The sequence below is a fragment of the Nipponia nippon genome, unplaced genomic scaffold (genome assembly GCF_047370975.1).
Source record: "Nipponia nippon isolate SJK-2023a ecotype South Korea unplaced genomic scaffold, ASM4737097v1 scaffold_9, whole genome shotgun sequence".
In the NCBI taxonomy this organism is placed as follows: Eukaryota; Metazoa; Chordata; class Aves; order Pelecaniformes; family Threskiornithidae; genus Nipponia; species Nipponia nippon.
Window position 1 is genome coordinate 22,487,154 of NW_028262413.1, and position 19,007 is coordinate 22,506,160.

General features: G+C 37.0%; 2 protein-coding genes across 7 annotated transcripts in view; one reads left to right on the forward strand and one right to left on the reverse strand.

Moving 5' to 3' along the window:
- SYN2 (synapsin II) overlaps positions 1 to 19,007 on the forward strand; it is a 199,275-nt gene that overhangs the window by 160,149 nt on the left and 20,119 nt on the right. The window contains exon 10 of the mRNA XM_087744827.1: positions 11,899 to 12,048. Within this exon, the coding sequence (XP_087600953.1) occupies positions 11,899 to 12,048 (150 nt within the window). The remainder of the gene's footprint in view (positions 1 to 11,898; positions 12,049 to 19,007) is intronic.
- The window catches only part of LOC148050178 (uncharacterized), a 78,854-nt gene that overhangs the window by 10,837 nt on the left and 49,010 nt on the right, over positions 1 to 19,007 (reverse strand). For 5 of the 6 annotated variants that reach the window (XR_015701528.1, XM_087744834.1, XM_087744837.1 and 2 more), the window contains 2 exons: positions 10,339 to 10,411; positions 2,852 to 2,981 (listed from right to left, as the gene is read on the reverse strand). Coding sequence is in view for 4 of the 6 variants with exons in the window: in XM_087744834.1 (XP_087600960.1) it covers positions 2,852 to 2,981; positions 10,339 to 10,411 (203 nt within the window). In the remaining 2 variants the exon portion in view is untranslated. Of the gene's footprint in view, positions 1 to 2,207; positions 2,307 to 2,838; positions 2,982 to 10,338; positions 10,412 to 19,007 lie in introns of those variants that run through there. The other variant, XR_015701526.1, reaches the window with a different exon arrangement.

Genomic DNA, 19,007 nt, shown 5'->3' on the forward strand with positions numbered 1-19,007 from the left:
TCCACACACACACCCATTTATCTAAATTCATTACATTTCAGATGGTTCATGCTGATTTATTGGCTTTAATCCAAGAAATTTTGACATCCCCCCCCCAATTTAAACTATAAAATAATGAAATGTAGATTATTTTAAGACATAAGATCTTAGTTATCTTACTGCATAAGACACTAGTTAAAAACTGAAAGATTGCATGCAAGAAGATACAAAACTAGAGTAGGACTGCATTTAACAAGTATATTCTTGTAAGAACTAGAGGTTTCAGACATAAAACAATGTTATTTCTTATACACTGTAGCTACAGCTTGTCTGAGAAATAATTGGCATCAACCTACACTACTTAGTCCCTCCTACTGATCTCTTTTATTCCCTACTTTCTTTTCATCTTGCTGTTTCTGTACAAATGTAGTTGGACCTTTTCTGCTTCCAATGGAAGTGAAGGATGTCTCCTTTATTTTAACAGTTGACAATTCTGTGGCATTCCTCAGTTAGCAAATTCCTGTCAGACTAAATGCACTTCACTTTCATTCACTGAACTCAACTGTTTCCGCATTTTTGATATTGCCAAATTTTTCAAATTTTTGAGCAAAGCCAGCAAGCATCATCAGCTTCTGTTGAAGTCAGGTACACAAACTAATTCGTGCATCGGGCCTGGGAGGTCTGTTGGGTAGGAAGATGAGGGGGAGCAGTTTTTTGAAAATGAAATAGCCAGTGCAAATTATATAATGGCCCAACAGCGTACCCCACTTCCTGCTTCTGAACAAATCCCCTGATTTTCCATGCCAGATACAGTCATACTTTTAAGCAAACAGAATTCTGAGAACTGCAGGATACATCAGCAACTGGGTTTATAGAGCATTTTAAGTAGTGTACATAATAGATGTTGCAATTAAAAGAAAGAGTGGATAGAAGCGTGGTAATTCTTGCTGTTCTACAGAATCAGCTGAATTGTTTGGAAGATGGTAATGCTCATCAGCAAGAATAGTTAGAATCTGGATAAGACATTGAAATGTAGAATTGTTTGCAAAGTTCGCATGCAACAGAACATCTGTAAAACTTACGATAGTTTGCTACTAAAAAGCCAGCTTACATCAACAGTTATTACACTATAATTTTAACAGTTATTGCACTGTAATTCTATGATACAATGAAGAGTAGAAGACCGTCTGCACCACTATAGGAAAAATTTTCGTCTTTTGCCTATTTTCAACATGGGAAAATAAATGTGTTATTAAAGCTAGCACGTACACGCTGCAATCAAGAACCAGTAGCTGAGCAGGACAATCAGTCTGTAAATACTGGGTTTACACTCCAATTGCAGTCCCGTACTGAAACCTATGCTCTCATATTTTCATGGTGACTGGTACACCGACTACAAAACTAAATGTTTCTGTACTACTGACACTTTAATTCTGCAGATAGGACCATACATAGAAGAAACAAGAAACATACAAACTTCCTCATGTATGAAATAATGTATGCAGATACATTCTTCCTGATTTTTCAGTTTGAACATTCAACCATCAATAACCATCAACAGGAAAGCATACATATATTTCAGCTAGCTTCCTAGTTAATGTGAATTAGGGTAGAATTCTACTAAAGTACCCTCAGCATTCTAGACAGCAAGTAACTTCAGAGGGGTTTTCTGTAATAAGGTTAGGAGAGCGGCATTTTACAGGAATAAGTACTTAATACATAGTACATGTTTTGACAAAGGTGTTCAGCAAGAGCTTTAGGATATGCATAATCCAAGACAGTAGTTTTAAAATACCCACAATGTTTAAGTATTATATGTAACAACTCATCTGCTTACAAAAATCCATTCTAAACCAATGTTAGAAAGTATAACACGTAAATGACTTTTTATATGACTGTTTCTGGAAGGTTAATAATTAATTTCATATTGTCCTTTCCTTTCCTTTTTTATCCTATACCAATAATTTTATTATTTTAGTGTTGTAGCCATTCAACTGCTTTGTGATGGTCATTTTGTCATTCCTTGGTTTAACATTCTGCTTTCTTTTATTCCCCAAAACCATGGAGCAACAAATTGTACCAGTGGCTGATATTAGACAATCAGTACAACATTGTGTCTCATGAATCTAATGCTCTAGCTGTACTTCTTAAAAAACACCGCTATAAAGTGATTCTTTATCTATGATCTAGTACGGTACGCTTACATTGCAGGTAAGAATGTGTTGGTTCTTAATCTTAGATCCAGTCATCATGGCCCACTTCTTCAAGAAGGGTAGACATTTTTTTTTTTGTTTTAGTTTCTCTAATAGTTTCTCTTCTATATATATCTGATTAAAAGGATGAGGATTTTTAAATAACTTACTTATTTTAAAACCTCACGGCCATTTAAGTTACGCAAAGTGTGTTTGCTGTGTAAGTAATGACTGTTCAGAAATAACATGGAAGGATTAGAGAACCAAATGAAAGAAAAAAACTTAAGGATGTTTAGTGACACTGAAGTATAGTTCTAGACACTTAATTTCTGCATACATAAACCTTGTTATGAAATAAAGGACTGTACAGGTCTTTATTACTGTTAGTTTCCTGTAGATGTCTCCCTCGTGCGATGTGCATGTTCCTTTGACCTAGTAGGTCTCAATGTAATAGAAAACCAAGAAATTGCAGTGTAAGTACAGCTTCTCACATTTTATAGCTTTGGGTGCTAGATTTGGGTCCATTGCATAGATTTGGGTCTGTTCCCCAGTACTAGTTTGTGCATCAATATCTTCATATTTCTATAGCCACCCTGGAAGTTTCTAGTCATTTGAACAAGCTGAAGCCAATGCTACTGTTATTTCCCAAACATGATAAAAAGGATACATTTTTAGTGTACCATTCATCTTTCCACACTGCTATAAATGCTGCTCCCAGGGGAATTCTGAAGGACGTCCATTTGTGCCTTCTTGCTATGCAGTTGAGGGATATCTTATGCATCCCCAGGGAAAAAATCCAGACCAATTTGTCTGAAGACAGGAAGGACAAAATATTGAAGTCATAATATTATTCAAGCACAATACAACCTGTGTTTTTCTGTGAAGCTACAAGCTCTCTATAGTTTTCTTAGATGGGGGCCGTAAGAAGTAACTCTGACTTTTAAAAGACCACAGTTTCCTAAAAGTTGTTCACTGGAAGAAATTACCTTCTCCTGAAGAACATTGTGGTTCTTCTTATCTTTTACTGCTATCCTCCAAAGAACTATCTATCTCCAAACTCCTACTAGGGAGCAATGAACTAATGAAAGAATCACTTAGCTAAAAGGAAGGGTTGTCAGGCTGATCAGGAGGAAGGCCAAGTTATTATTCTGTGTAACAATATGAGATATTCATTTAGAGTCTATTCTTTTCACCTCAATTGGAATAATCACCTACCAAGCGTCATTATGCCAGAGACAAGCTGTGGAAACAAGAATTTTATTAACACATCATTGCAACATACAGCTTTTTAACTGTCTTATGAATTCTTGCTAATAAGACATCAAATTAAGGTCCATTAAACTTTAACTTCTTTAATAGAAGAAGGACTTTTAATCTTTCCCTTTTTAAATTAATACGTCTGTAGTTTTAATACTAGAAGGAACAGATACTTGAGCACTGTTCGTTTCTGACTCCACTGAATATTATCTTTCATGATTCATTCTTGGAAAACCAAACCTCTGGGAAACTAAACAAAAGCTTATATCATGATGATGAATGCAGTAAAAGAGAACAAACGTAACAGAATCTTTTAAAGTGGCCTCACAGGCAGTCTCCCAAATTCTGCTCAAAATTGAATGGGTGGGTGGCTGCTGCAGGTGTCTTATTTCTACTTGCTTATTTTTACCCTAAGCTATATTAAAATTAGCTTCCAAGTGGTTTATAACCTAGAAAGATGCAAACTGTTTGGATTTCATAAAGAATATTTTCAGCCACTGTAAGCCAATATGAAAAATTACGAAACAGAATTTGATTTTTTTTTTTAAGTCTTGGTGTAACAGACACCATTTCTGAAGGTGCTGCAGGCTATCAAACTACTAGGAGATATACCACTGACTCCAGAGTATATATACTGTATTATGTGTAGTGATACAGCACCAGCACTAAGTATGCTGTCTTTTACAGACTTCTGTATTCCCATATGCAGTGTCCTGAATAATATTGGCTAAAGTAGATGAAGGAATACATCAGAAGGGAGCAAAGGCAGAAGAAACCTGTACCTCATGCAGTATTTGTGCACAATGTTACTTAAAGTTGTGCTTTCCAGGAAATGCTAGCTATACTATTCAATTTACAATTCAGACAGAGCTATGTCACTGACTATGGCACAAGTTTAATGAGCACAAGCCTCTAATACTGTACTTCCAAGTGCCCAGAAGCAAAGCTTACTTATTGAAGAATAAGATAGAAGTATCTTAATTATACACGGTTCCAAAATTCAGCACCAAAGACTGGACAAAGACATGAAAATATATTCTGTTAGAAATATTTGGTAATATCCTTGTCAGTGGTGTATCACAAATCATAGACATGTATAGATTGGCAGGGACCTCTGGAGGTCACCTAGTCCAACTTTCTGCTCAAAGCAGTGCTAACTTCAAAGTTGCTCAGACCCTATCCTAAAAGAAAAAAGGGAGGGATAAGTTTTGTTTCTTATCATGTTTGCCAATATTGTAGATACAAGTCTCCTATAATAAACAGATTTTTAAAAACTCTCTAGAAATGTAACTTTATCTCTAAATTGGGTGATTTGGCATATAAATGTGTGCGGGAGTAGCAAATAATAATGTCCATGATTTTTTTACATATGTAAGTGGCTTTCCATCCATTAAAAAATATTCTCTATTCAGGTTAGTAAGGGAACTAAATCCAGCTGTAATAGTTGATAAAGTCAGAAGTCTCTCATAATTTATGATCTGGTCCTATAAGAAATTTTGAACATTTAGGAGTCTAAAATTACTCTTTTGGTGATATAACTAAGTTATAATTAAGACCACATCTGTCTGTGAAGATACATATTTCCAAAACAAGGAGCAGTCCTACATTTCCTAATAGGACTTAATATAACTTAATAAGAAATGGCTAAGAAGATACATTTCTAGAAAAAAACAACCTTTTTAATTAAGATTTTTCCAAGTTTCTGATGCATTAGTGCTCAATTCATTAATGTATTCCTTCATATGTGGGCTTCATGTGATAGAAAAAAATCAGTTTATTCGGTGAACTCTTCTCGGCCTTTTTTTATATTTTGAAAGTAACAGATTTAATCTACTGAAATTTTCCAGACACCATTCCAGAAATAATGACATCAGCTGTTCTTTTAGACGGAAAAGTAAATGAAGTGTATCTAGTGACATAGTTAATGAAGGGGGCAAATTTGTTTTGCTAGGACACTAGTTTTCATTTGAATGAAGCAATAATTATTGACCTGCATGAATAACATTAATATTTTGGGTTCCACCCTAAGAATAATTATTCACTAATATTTTTTTCACCTATTTATGTTTACTCTGTCTATTGTCAAAATACCTGTAACTTCTTAAATTTTAAATTAGCAGCAATAGCACTTCTTATATGTGACTGTCTTAACGTTTTCTTTTGCTCATAATGAACCATACTTTATTAATAGGGCAGTGAATGCAGGTAAAATTCATTGTGATGTTAAATTAATTGTTATTTTATAGATGAAACCAATCTCTCTCATATATTCTCTTCAAAGCGCTGGAATTTTTCTCAGATATATTAACTGCATTTTCTATATATTTTTACACTTTTTTTTAATCTACTACATTTGCATGAGTTTGCAACATACAAATTGAGCTTCATCCAGCAATTTTGATTGGATGTAGGAACCATTTGCTTGGTTTGTTTTCATTCCAGATTAAAACAAGATGATATAAATTTCTCTGTAGGCACTGGATCCCTCATCTAGAAATGCTTGATTCACTTTCCCAGCTGTTCTCACTTTTTCTGCAGATGTTGTTATTCACCCACTACACTGTAAAAAAGTGGACTGTAAAAATTTCCTAGCAGTCACCACTGATTTTCTGTTGTACTATCCCCTACCGACTTCTCAGGTGTGGTTTCATTTCCAATTACAAATTATTCCTGCATCTGCTATAGAGACCTCAGGGAAAGCCCCATGATTACTTCATATCCAGGCACTCCCTTACTTCTCAGAAATCACACCATCTCTTCTTACATCCCATTCAGTCTTAAATGACCTCCTCAAACTATTAGTTTTTCTTAGTGTCAATTACTTTTCCCATACTTAGAATTAAAGTCTGTATCAGCCTCTGCCTTTACAGTCAAAATTTTCACCACAATTGGAGACATCCAGGTCCCACAAAAACAACACAGAAGAATAAGACGTTCATAACATAGCAACAACACAATCCAGCTTCTCTTATTCACAGACCAAAGTAAATGTTTTTTCTCAGTCCTCAAACTCTCAAGCATGGACCTTCAAAATTACCCTGATTCACAATGAAATTAATTCCTCCTCTCTCTGCACTTACCAGTTACCATATCTTCTCCTGTAATTCACAGGTCTTTTTCCATATGAAATCCATGTATCATCATTCTGTCAGATTCCTTGGGCACTTCTGACTTGCAAGCCCTCTATCTGTTCTTTCATATTCCTCTTGTATTTCAACATGCTGACAAACACCTTTTTCTTCCACTGTATCAACAGTTCTTTACCTTTGCCCTTCCTTTAACCCCCACAACTCTGTCTTTCCCAGGACCACTTGGGCTGGGTCTTCAGAAAGCTCTAAGCAAGAGATCTTTCTCAATCCTTTGGTGGTAAATATAGTATGCAATGGAGAACTATGTCTGGACAGTGGCAGACAGAGTAGTTTCTCCTTCAAACATGATGATCCCTTTGCAATTACTGATATCTTATAGTTGCACTGGCTCCTTTATTGATCCCATCCCATTTCCTTTCATATTCATCAAACAGCATTTCTCTTCTCTTTCTTGCCAGTCTCAGTCTTGCAGCCCAAATTTCAAATACTTGCCTTATCCACACTAGCAGCAGAGGAGACAGACTGAAATATTCAGTGAAAGGTCAGTGTTTTGCTTTGTCACAGTATTGTGTTAACTTAAACATGCTCCTGTAGTTTCTGTTACTACTGCTGCTGTATATACTCAGTCTCATAGTTTAATTTCAGAATATGGTTTCTGGGTGATAAGAGAAATTCATCCCATAGAATTGGTTACCAAAATGTGTATAAATTAAAGATAGAAGCGATATGAATTAAGTGACTGTAATTCATAGTGACCCATGTTTTTACTGGCATCTGCAAAAGTAACATATTTGACTTTAATAATTACAGATGTCTTTCTTTCTATGAAATCCTCTTAGTGGGAAACTCCGATATTTTAAATAGCTGAACTAGGTACTGAAAAAATAGAACCTCGCTGTGTTTAAATGGTATTTTAAAACTAGTACAGGCTGTAAATAGACTATTTATAAACAGGATGCTTTGTGTATATTTACATTTTGTCAAGTCCTCTAAAGTGGGGGAAATGCCAGCATGACATTCTTGCTAGTCATTCACAGGTTTTAAAAACTGTTAGAGTTACCCAAAGTATTTTTAATTGTTAAGATACATTTATATAAAACATTACTGATTTCTGATAACTGTGATTAATTATTTTACTAGGAAGGAAAACAGACTGCATTTTCTTAAAGAAAAAAAAAAAAAGACAACAAAACCCACCCTGTAAAGTATTCACCTTGATCTAAGCTTCTTTGCCAAGGAATAGCAGAAGTGCTCTCTTAGTAAGGTTACCGTCTATCCTTGAGAGTCACAGCAGCAATAACAGAAGAGAGGGAAGCTAAGCCTTGTCTTAGCAGTCACGTGCAAGGCTGGGTGTAAATGCCGTGCCCTGGACACTCTAGCCATTCCCTCTCAGCAATGCAAGTGTTAAGAGCCCCTTCAGCCTCCTGCAATCTATGACTTCTACCCACCCACATTGCCTCTCAAGTCCTATCAGTTACTAAACTGAACAGTGTCCTGCAACTGAACTGCTTTTAAGCCTTGGTAATCTTTTACTCACTCAGCCATTTAGTGACATTTCACTTTGGGTCAGTAGTTTTCTTGATAATCTGATGCCTTACTTTCTCTTTTTCCCACTTTGGCTGCTATCTTTGTACTTCAGGAAAGCACCAGAGCGCATTATAGCTTATCATCATTCAAGACTTGGCATCTGACTCAGTGCTTCTTCAGTGTTAGGTTCAGTGTATCTTTGGCCAACAATGTGTGTTCAAGTATGACAACAAACAAAAGGGTTATCAACAACAACAAAACCTGTCCAAGTGACAAAAGTTTGCCAAGGCAAACGGCTATGGTTTTTAATGTCATATGTGTTTGAGTCTGCCTCAATATGTGAATAGGGCAGCTATGCTTGAAAATACTGTCTTCAAGAAATGTAAGATCTTCTCTACTGAAGTGGACATGAAATTTTGAGCAACACCTCAAGGCTTCTTTTTTTATCCTTAGCCATAGAACTACACTTCTCCCACATGTTCTGGTAAACAACATGCCAATATCTCCTAAGGAAAGTTTATATGTAAACTCGCAGTTATAGAAGAGTTTAAAAATAGAAATTCAGTCAGAACCCAGTCCTCCAGATCTTAATCCTGTCTAATCCTTTGGCAGGATCTTATTTCAGACAATTTGTTTAACAGTCATTCCAAGTATTTTTTTTTTTTAATGTAACTGGATTGTAAACAAAGCGAAGTTTTCTTTGCACACTTGTGACACAGAACTGTTGCTTCTGTTGTTGGGTAAGAGAGGGGTTAATATACACCTGATAGTGAGGGGGCAATATTTTTAAAAAGTAACTGTTATTAATGCCTGCCTTCAAGGGGGGGGGGGGGCGGGGCCAGATTTTTAGACTGAAGACATAACTGCCTCTCTGAAAATCAGATGTTTTGCAGCAGCCAGCCAAACATCCAATGTCCCTCACACTGACATCAAGACATTCTAGCATTCAGTCATTATTAACACTTTAAAGTCCTGGCCAAAGTATCTGGCACATATGGTTGCCTCCTCCCTCCAGGCATTATGTCCCTACTCTTGCAGGACAAAGCTTGTGATAAAATGAAGTGGATCTTTAAGCATTACAGTAATTTTAAGAAATAGCAATAACTCAGCAGACATTAATACTAAAGTAAATCCACAAAAATTTTGTATTTCAAGAGCCACACAAGCCAGCAAGACTACATTTTACCCATTCAGAAATTACAACTCATGTTGGTTCGATACCTTTCTCTCAATTAATTAAAAACATTGTTTATGTTCCACTTAAAAAGTATGTATATAAAAAAATATGGTAAATTTTATAGAAACTTTCTGTCTAATTAGTAAGCATTTCTGCAATATTGTTGATGTGGCCCAAGAGTGGAAAAACATTCATTCATTTCTTAGGAAACATTTGCACTAGACTTCAATTATTATTACATTGTTTACTTTGGGGTTCTTTTAAATTGTTTTAGCTGTGAGGAAGCTTAGAGGAAACATCCTAGATCTGAAAATCCCAAAACAAGCATTGCCAACATTTTGGTTGCCAATGCACAATGCCAGTGTCTCTTGTAAATGAATAAACAGAAGAATAATGTAAATGCTTTTGGGCTTCAAACTAATGTCATTATTAGGACAAAGTAGTCTTTGTCAGCCTCAGTAAGAATTCCTGTAGCACTTACCATATTTTGAAAATCCTCACGCTTAGGTAATATTATTTACAATGCAGGTCATTCCCAACTACTGTGCAAGGTGGAAGGTTACATTCTAGTGTCAGAATGAACTTGCATGTTCTTTTAAATCCGAATGTCTCTTTAAATACCCAATTTGTGTGTCTAATTCCTAGAAGCACCTGAATATCTAAAAGAAGGAAGGTAAAATGGTGCTCTTCATCTATAAAGGAGATAAAGTGTTCAGTGTAGGCTCATGGATTGAAAAGAGTTTTGTTTTCCCCACTATATCCCTTCCACCTCAGGAGGGATCCATACAATGCAGATGCACTAGCTTTATGCTCATGGGTCTGATCCCCGTGTCACCCCTACAGATAACAAAATTCTTCCACCTTGTAAATACTTGCAGAATCAGGTCTTATCACAAAATTTCACTATCTTCCTTTCAAGTACACAAGCTGGGTAATGAACAAAAATAGCTCAAGGCAACAACCTACAGCAGAATGCCCACCTGAAGAGATGGGAGTCAACCCCTCTAGCCAAAATAGCCCTGCCTCCCAATAGCAGAACTCTCTTTTTAGTCCTTTTGCTAGGGATTGGATAGGAGTGAGAGAAGTTTAAGGTTTTTCTCTGACCGTTAGCACTTACAGTTGCGTGTGAAGCAAGAGTCTTCCAGCGCTTTTTTGACTCTGTTGAACCTTTTCGGTCTTGTTCCATTTACCTGCAATAGAGAAGGAACCTCAGAAGCCAAAGAAATGCAGTGCACTTCTGAAAGTACTAAAACAACCCCATAAAATTCACTGATCCTTCTGCAGTAGTGCAAAACCCGTGAGGATCCCTTACGAATGATTCTTCCCTTACGAATGATTCTTCCCTTCTTCACCCACCAACACCTTCTCTCTTACCAGCACAGCTTACTGTTGTGTCTAGTGCATGATTTGCCTGCACTAGTGAGAAATCTTGTATGAGATTGGCAGCTGGACAGCTTTTCACAGGCTGAAAGTTAGATGGACACAACTCAGTTGGTACAAAGACTCTAACTGGGTCAGATATAATGACATCCATACAGTGTATTAGTGCTAATGTAGTCTAACTGCTTTATCCCTGACAGCCTCTTATTAATTATTAATACTATTGTTTGTATTGTAGGCCTCAGTCACTTGTGATCCATACCTATGAGAAACACCAGAATGCAGGGCTGCAGGTGACATGCCTTCACCTTTTTCTGAATAGCTTTGATGCATATGGAAAATGGATTGCAGTTTCTTAAAAGTTCATTAAATCCTTTTATTGTTGAAATAAGAATGTCCAGTGCCATTCTGAATAATAGTTGGGGTTATTACCTTATGCTTTTATTTCCCCTGAAACAAACACAGATGCACCAAAAGTAGATACACTGTAGAAATAACACATATTGTGTAGAAATAACAAATACTTCTAACCCACTGAAGTGAATTGAATTCAGTACTAGTTTTATCCATCTGAATAGCTGAATTAAATGATTGCTGAACACTGTTAACCTGCCACATTTAGAATGGAAATGTGCACGTTTTTATTTGCCTCTCTGATATCCTGCTTTCTTTGTAGAAATTCTTACTTCTTTTTTGCATCAGCTGCACTGCAGCCACACTGCTTTTCAAAAAAGCATATCAATAATAACAAGACCTTATTTAGTAAGTTTTTCATTAATCAGTAAGGATCCAGCCTTCCCTAGCAGAAATCCAACAAATAGCTAGGAAGCTGAAGTTTTAGTTTGCATTTCCATGTTCTAATTCAGCTGATGAACATGGTATGAGCCACAAAAACACATGAGAAGATCTTCAGAGGTGTAGCTTAGACAGAAGCGTGGGCAATTACTTCAGATTTTCAGCAGACCACTGCATAGCCTAAGAAACCTCCTTTTCCATATCTGCTATGTGCTTCCCACAGGAGTCATGTTCCCCAGAGCGTGGATGCCCAAGTATCATACTGAACCTGGATATTGCCTGAAGATGGGAAAGGGATGACATTGTAAAGTTGCTGTTCTCTTGCTCTGCTGACCCATATCCTGCACTCGGGCTTTTTTCAGATATAACATATACCATTTCTACAGATCTTGTTTGACTTTTCTTAAAAACAAGTAAACGGATGACCTGACATTCTACACAGATGTGGAATAAGTTTACTTGGGTGCCATATCAATAGCTGATGTATTGTTTTATTTTACAGGTCATGGACTGTGCAATGCCTCTGATTGGTGAGCATCAGACTGAAGACAGGCAACATATAACTGATCTAGTCGTAAGCAAAATGAACCAAATGTTGTCCAAAACTCCTATACCATCTCCTCAGAGACCCACTGCCACTCAGCAGCCTCAGGTAGGAAACTTTTGTTTGTAAAACAGAGAATCTTATTCTATAATTTTAAGCTCAAAATTTTCCTCAAAGAATTTGGCTGGAAGACTATGCAGACATTCCCTGAACTACAAGAATTCAAGAACTTCTCAGCATGTTTTATAGGATTTTCATATTTAAATGAGATTATCTCCAGATATAATTGAGTAGTCCAAGTGTTGGTGTGGTTCTACCAATAAACTGATAACTGTGGATTCAGTGAATTACCAGGCTTTGTATTGTTTCCTTTCAGTTACATCTGTATAAAATATCATGGAAATAATAAGAAGCACTGTCATAGACAGTCTTTGCCCTGAAGATGTCAGAAAGAATACTAAGACAATAGTTCTTGTTGTTCTTGTGAGAAATTAATTACTTGATAATCTTTTTTTTATGTGCTGCAATTCACAAAAATATCTCTCAAATCTAGGAAACTCCTGAAATATGTTTAGCATACTAGAAAACTTGTGTCAAAGGTTGCAAATGGATGTGTTTCACTTATTTTATCTTACATGGCCTGATAGTTAAAGTGTGGGGATGCAGAATTCTGCCCCGGCCTTGCTACCTTTCAGACTTTGGAAATCATCTTTGTGTTTCCGTTTCCATGCTTACAAAATGTGAAGTTTATTTTATGGATCCTTTAAATAACTTCTGAGAGTGTGGAATTTTTGTAAAAGGCTGTAAGAACGTAAAAGTTTTGCCTCTAGACTGGAGAGAGATGGATTTGATGGGTGGACTATCAGATGGATAAGGAATTGGCCAGATGGCCACATCCAGAGTTACAGTCAACAGCTCAATGTCCAAATGGAAACCAGTAACAAGTGGTGTCCCTCAAGGGTCTGTACTGAGACCAATACTGTTTAATATCTTCATCAATGGCATGGATAGTGGGATCGAGTGTACCCTCAGCAAGTTCGCAGATGACACCAAGCTGAGTGGTGCAGTCAACGCGCTAGAGGGAAGGGATGCCATCCAGAGGGAGACAGATGTCAGGGTCCTGCACTTGGGTCACGGCAGCCCCCCAGTATCAGTACAGACTGGGTGATGAATTGATTGAGAGTAGCCCTGCAGAGGAATTGGGGATACTAGAGGATGAAAAATTGGATGTGAGCTGGCAATGTGCTCTTGCAGCTCAGAAAGCCAGTCGTACTCTGGGCTGCATGAAAAGAAGTGTGGCCAGCAGGTCGAAAGAGACAATTCTCCCCCTCTACTCTGCGCTGGTGAGACCCCACCTGGAGTACTGCATCCAGTTCTGGGGTTCCCCGTACAAGAAACACATGGACCTGTTAGGGCAGGTCCAGAGGAGAGCCACGAAAATGATCACAGCGATGGAACACCTCTTCTATAAAAAAAAGGCTGAGAGAGTTGGGGTTGTTCAGCCTAGAGAAGAGAAGGCTCCGGGGACCGCTTATTGTGGCCTTTCAATACTTAAGGGGGGCTTATAAGAAAGATTGAGAAAGACTTTTTACCAAGGCCTGTAGTGACAGGACAAGGGGTAATGGTTTTAAACTGAAAGAGGGTAGATTTAGATTGGATATAAGGAAGAAGTTCTTTACAGTGAGGGTGGTGAGACACTGGAACAGGCTGTCCAGAGAAGTTGTGGATGCCCCATCCCTGGAATGATGTTGTGGATGCCCCATCCAAGGTCAGGTTGGACAGGGCTTTGAGCAACCTGATCTAGTGAAAGATGGCCCTTCCCATGGCAGGAGGGGTCGGACTAGATGATCTTTGAAAGGTCTGTTCTAACCCAAACCATTCTACGATTCTATGATTCTTTGAAAAGTGCTATATAAATGCTAAATAGCATCTTTTATGTCTTCATAGCTAGGCAGCAGGTCTGATCAGGAGCAGCATTATCAGCTACAACCTTCATGTGCTTCTTGTAATATACTGAAGGAATAAACCATGACAATACATTCTGACATAAACTATTAAGGGCTGTGTTGCTGCTCTGTACCAGCACAGCTCCATGGTAATCAGTTAAGCAACAGAATAAGCCAAACTGTAATACAGGAATTACCAAGCCTAAATCAAGAATCTATTTTTACTCCCAGTAGGCTCCACACCAGGTAAACAATTTGAAAACAATTTTGTGGCATACCTCAGACAGACTAGTTCTTGAGGCAGAATGACTAATTTGTTCTTCAAATATATCATCATCCTTTAAGTTATAAAAATACATCATCCCACATAAAAAAGTGGTGTGGCTTCTATTTATATTACAGCTACTTGAAACTAAGCACAAAATTGTTTCAACCACGGAACCACATACAATGGAGAAGTTTCCATCCAACATGACTCAAGTCCATTGTAAAGGACAGTGAAAAAGAAAGAGACAAGGAGGGGAAGAAATTAAATTGCCAAAATACAGTTTCTTTTAGGACTAGTAAATTAGCCATATATTAAAATGAAGCAAAGAGTCAAGTTTAGAGTTGCCCAGAGCATACAAGTCAACATAAATCAACATTTAAAACAGTAATAGACGTTATTGTAACATCATTAATAGATTCACAGTCATTTAGAGAATTTGATATTTAACATTTTGGGGAAAAAATGTAATGTCTTGGGTAAGCATGCTTCCCTGGATTTTAAAGAAGACAAGGCAGGAGAAATGTTTATGGTTACTGGTGTCATTCAAAGAAACTGGTTATCTGTTGTATGTAAATAAAGTTTTTACTCATTTCCAAAGAAAACTGCCTATGTAAGTCCAGAATGAAAATAGAACACAAGGAACATTTTAAGAAAGTTCCTAAATTCCTCAGTCATTGCTGTCGCTCATCATGTCCGTGAAAAGTTTTTTTTCCTCTTAAACAAAAAAGCTTTGGATGAATCCAAAGACAACATTTGCTGGCTAGCTGCTGAACTTCTATTAGATTTCTACTTAGTTTAGGTTACTGAAGAATTCAGCCCTTGCTAATGGCAACAGGATGTTATTCAACATTAATCTTCTTTTCCTTATCCTATCCTTAAATTATGGAATGCAGTTGACCAAAATCAGAGATATCCCTTCAGAATGTTTGCAATATTTGTTAGTTTTCCTCTCAGTTAATCAGACTCTGCTCCTTAAAATTTGCCTTGTCATAATATCCACCAGTTTAGGACAAAGGGGCTCTGAATTTCTACAGAAGATACTATTTGCAAATACCCATTAATCTTCCCAGCTTTAAGGGAAAATCATGAAACAGATCTATAGTATTTAAAACAGATATTTCCTCATGTGTAATTAATGTTTAGCTAGGTTGTTTTCATAATAATAAAATCAGTCTGTTAAAACAAGCTGTCCCTTTCATCTCTGAACAGTCTTCTCATTTTCTAATCTGAGAAATTATTTCCTAATCTTGAGAAATACAGTCCATTCATTTGTGAGGCAGGGGGATACTGCATATTTCTGCAGGTCACATAAAATGCAAAGCCAGTAATTTATCCCAAATCAACTATGTGCATATGTATGTGTGGTCTTAGAAACCAAAGTAATATAAATATCAGAGAGTAATTTGTGTGTTTTGCTACTTCTGCTTTTAAATGACCAGTTTACAGTCAATAGTACAGCTGTAGATGTGCCATGTTTTGAATTCCCTTATTATCTGCATGGGGTTTTAAAAATTATTTATAATCTACCCACTACTGTGGTGTTGGGTGCACCGTACATAAAAGAATGCTTCAACTTATAAATGCCCGCAATGGTCAGTACTATTCCAATTAACTATCCATCAGAAAACAAATCACTGATTAGGAAAATAAGTCTTTGTTTAGAGCTATGCAGCCAAATCTTAATGGAAATGATTGGCCTTGCAGTATGTTCTGAAGGCCAACAAAGTGCGCTCTGTCAGAGTGCCAGAAGGAGCAAATTCCAAAGGCAGCGACCTCAAACAACTGTCTTGTTTATGTTGAAACCTCAGAGGTGCAGATCCTGTGATTCTTAAACACATTAAATCTATAATCTGAGATAATCAGCTATATCGAGAATTTTTAAATATATATTTTGTATATTACATATTTATTTATTTATCCATAAACACTTGCACAGACTCTATAACAAGTTCTGCCAGTACACAGAATGGCAGAGAATCTGTGAAGGAGAAAAGCTAAGGTTTGCAGCTCTGTGTGTTGCACCTCACGCTGGCTGACTCTGGCTGCAGCCAACAGTGTCTCCTGCTTTGCTCCTGTGGTCCCAGGCTACAGTTTACTGCATACCTTTGACAGCATGATTGAATCGTATTGGGATAGAAAGTATTCTTGATTACAGGATTCAAAGCTTGCCAGTTTTGCTTTTATCAGCTACTTTACAAGTCTTCCCACTACAAAGAAGAGCAAGAGTCTCTGGACTCAGAGAAGTTCTATCTGATATAACTACATGTGGTCAAAAAACTCTTTCCAAAAATTAAGTTGTTTCTATTTAATTTAAAAACATGACAGCTTGTCTTACCCACAACCATGATGAAAATATATAATAGAACTTTATCAAGGCATATGATTTTAATAGAAGTTTTCCATGAGACAAACCTGCTCTGCTTGCAGGCAATAAAATGATGGAAATCTAAATTTCCACCTTTTGTAACCTCTTTGAATACTTTTGACAGATCTTTTGAGAAGCCTTTTTCAAATCTTTCCTAAAACAACAAGCCAGTAGATTAATCTACCCAGTGAAGTGTTCTAGCCGGTGAAATCACTTATCTCTGTCTCCATCTGTTGACAGGAAAGATCACTGCTGAAACTTCCGCTGTCTGGATTTGCAGAACTCTGCAGGTGGTTGCTCGGTGCAGGCTATTTTATGCTTGTTTCTGTAGCAGCATTTGTATATAAAACAATAATAGTAAAACATCTATTCGAAGCCACATATCAAGTCATGATATGAATTGTGATGAACTAAATTCTGTGTAGAATATTACGTCGTGCATGAGTATTACCGTAAAATGCAAATGATTATGGTCATGTTAGCAGTTGAAGCTAAAGAAAATCATATTAGAAAAATGTTATTTCAGTCCAGCTCTGTTGAGACCATGTTGCATTATCCGCAAAAGAACAAGGAATTTATTACCCTTAATGGAAGTAAGAAATTTGTGCACCAGTGACACAATGTCCGTAACGACATAATACCACAAAGAGCACAGCATTCCCAGCTATATCCTGGTTCTGTTCAATTTAAAAGAAAGGAGTAGCACACCAATAATAAAGCAATAAACGATGCAGAAGCGGAATGGTACTTCAATTATTTTGAGACTAGAATAGCAGAACCTGAAGTGTCTCAGTGCTTAACACTCTTTTCTAAAATGTTTTAAAACCTTCTTCACTCTTCACCCACAGGGAAGTTTAGTACAGTTACATTAAGATCAGTAGAGACTGGGGTGAAGGAGCCCTTACTCAGCTATCTTCAGCTACTTAGAGATCTGGCATAATATATATAATAACATGGTTTGACTAGAGCCAAGCAGTTTTCTCCAGTTTTATTTTAATGTGTTCAGAGAGAAAATTGAACCAAATGTGAATGTAGTGTAAATAACAAAAAGTATTGCCTCCAGAGAGAAAAGCAAACCATTATCAAATTACCTGTTCTTGGGCTTCCATAAGAGTAGTCACAGTTCTATTACATTCCATCTGTTGTATTTGCTTTTTTTTTGTTTTAAAGCAAACTACTTATGAGCAGCAATTTGTTTCAGATCACTGAAGCTTTTATGATGGTCAGACAATACCGTTACTTGATTTGATCTTAACTGAAGGGGAACACACTTAATTGGGAGGGATCCCATCATGGAGTTACATGGAAATCTAGAATTCAGTATTAGTCTACTTATTAGGAGAAGTAAACTTCTCTGCACTAAATTTGAGGTGTGGACCTTATCTCTGACTTTTGGCTTTGCACAGTCTCATTGAAGTTCACCTGAAGTATAACCGTGACTTTTAGGTTTGCTACAGCTTTGTTTTATTCTTCAGACCCCTAACGCTAAATCTACTTGCATTAGCCAGGCCGTGTTCACATCACCAATTAACACCACCACCAAGAATTTTCTTTCTGTCACAGTCCTTGGCACTACTTGCAGGAACATATTTTTCTTCCTTCTGTCTGGAAGGAATGACTGCTTAGCAAATAAACAAATTAACAGACTACACTAAATCATTCTGCATGAATGAGGGTAAATACAGGGTTTCAGTATTAGTATCAGAATCCTGCTGAACTGGTGCAAAGCAAGTCACTCCCTGGTGTAATTAGATCTATACTAACAGATAGCGGGAGTAATTTAAGAACAGCTTGCCTTAAGAAGGTTGTTAAATGATCTAATGACCCCTAAAACCATATGTGCTGTATTTCTTTCTCTTAGGAAGACATTTAAATGGGGGATAAATGGCAGCTGTGGCATTATATGACCATAAAGCCAATGTACCCAGATTTGTGGAATAATATCTGATGGAAGCCCAGATCCTAAATATACTTAAGAGATTAGCCTGAATTTCTCTCTGCTCAGGGCAAGGGAGCACAGAGCCCCTGGAAAAAGTCTGGACAGTATTTTACTATATGGCTCTTTAACTGTTTGCCTTTCCAAACTCTTACATCAGGTTGCTCCATATAAACAGAGCAACATAGCTTGTCAATAAACAAGTAGCATATCCCTGTAGATATTAATTGAGCATCTTCTGTAGTCTACATTAGCAACCAAGGTGTTTTTTTCTGTTCAGTGTTTACCTCAGAAAGTTTGTATGCACTTTGACAGCCATCAAAACTCCAAAGAAAATCTAGGTAGCTATTCTTCACCACTTGCACTGTCCATCTGCCTAGTAGTTCTTTTAAATCCATAGTTCCTAGTAAGCAAATTACTTTTCATATTAAGTTATTGTTATGAGTTAAAGGAAAGTTAGCCAGGCAGCAGCAAGATGCCTTCCTAAAAATATTGGCAGAGAATCTAAAACATTGTCATCAAAACTCATAAGGAAGAATGAAAAATATTGCT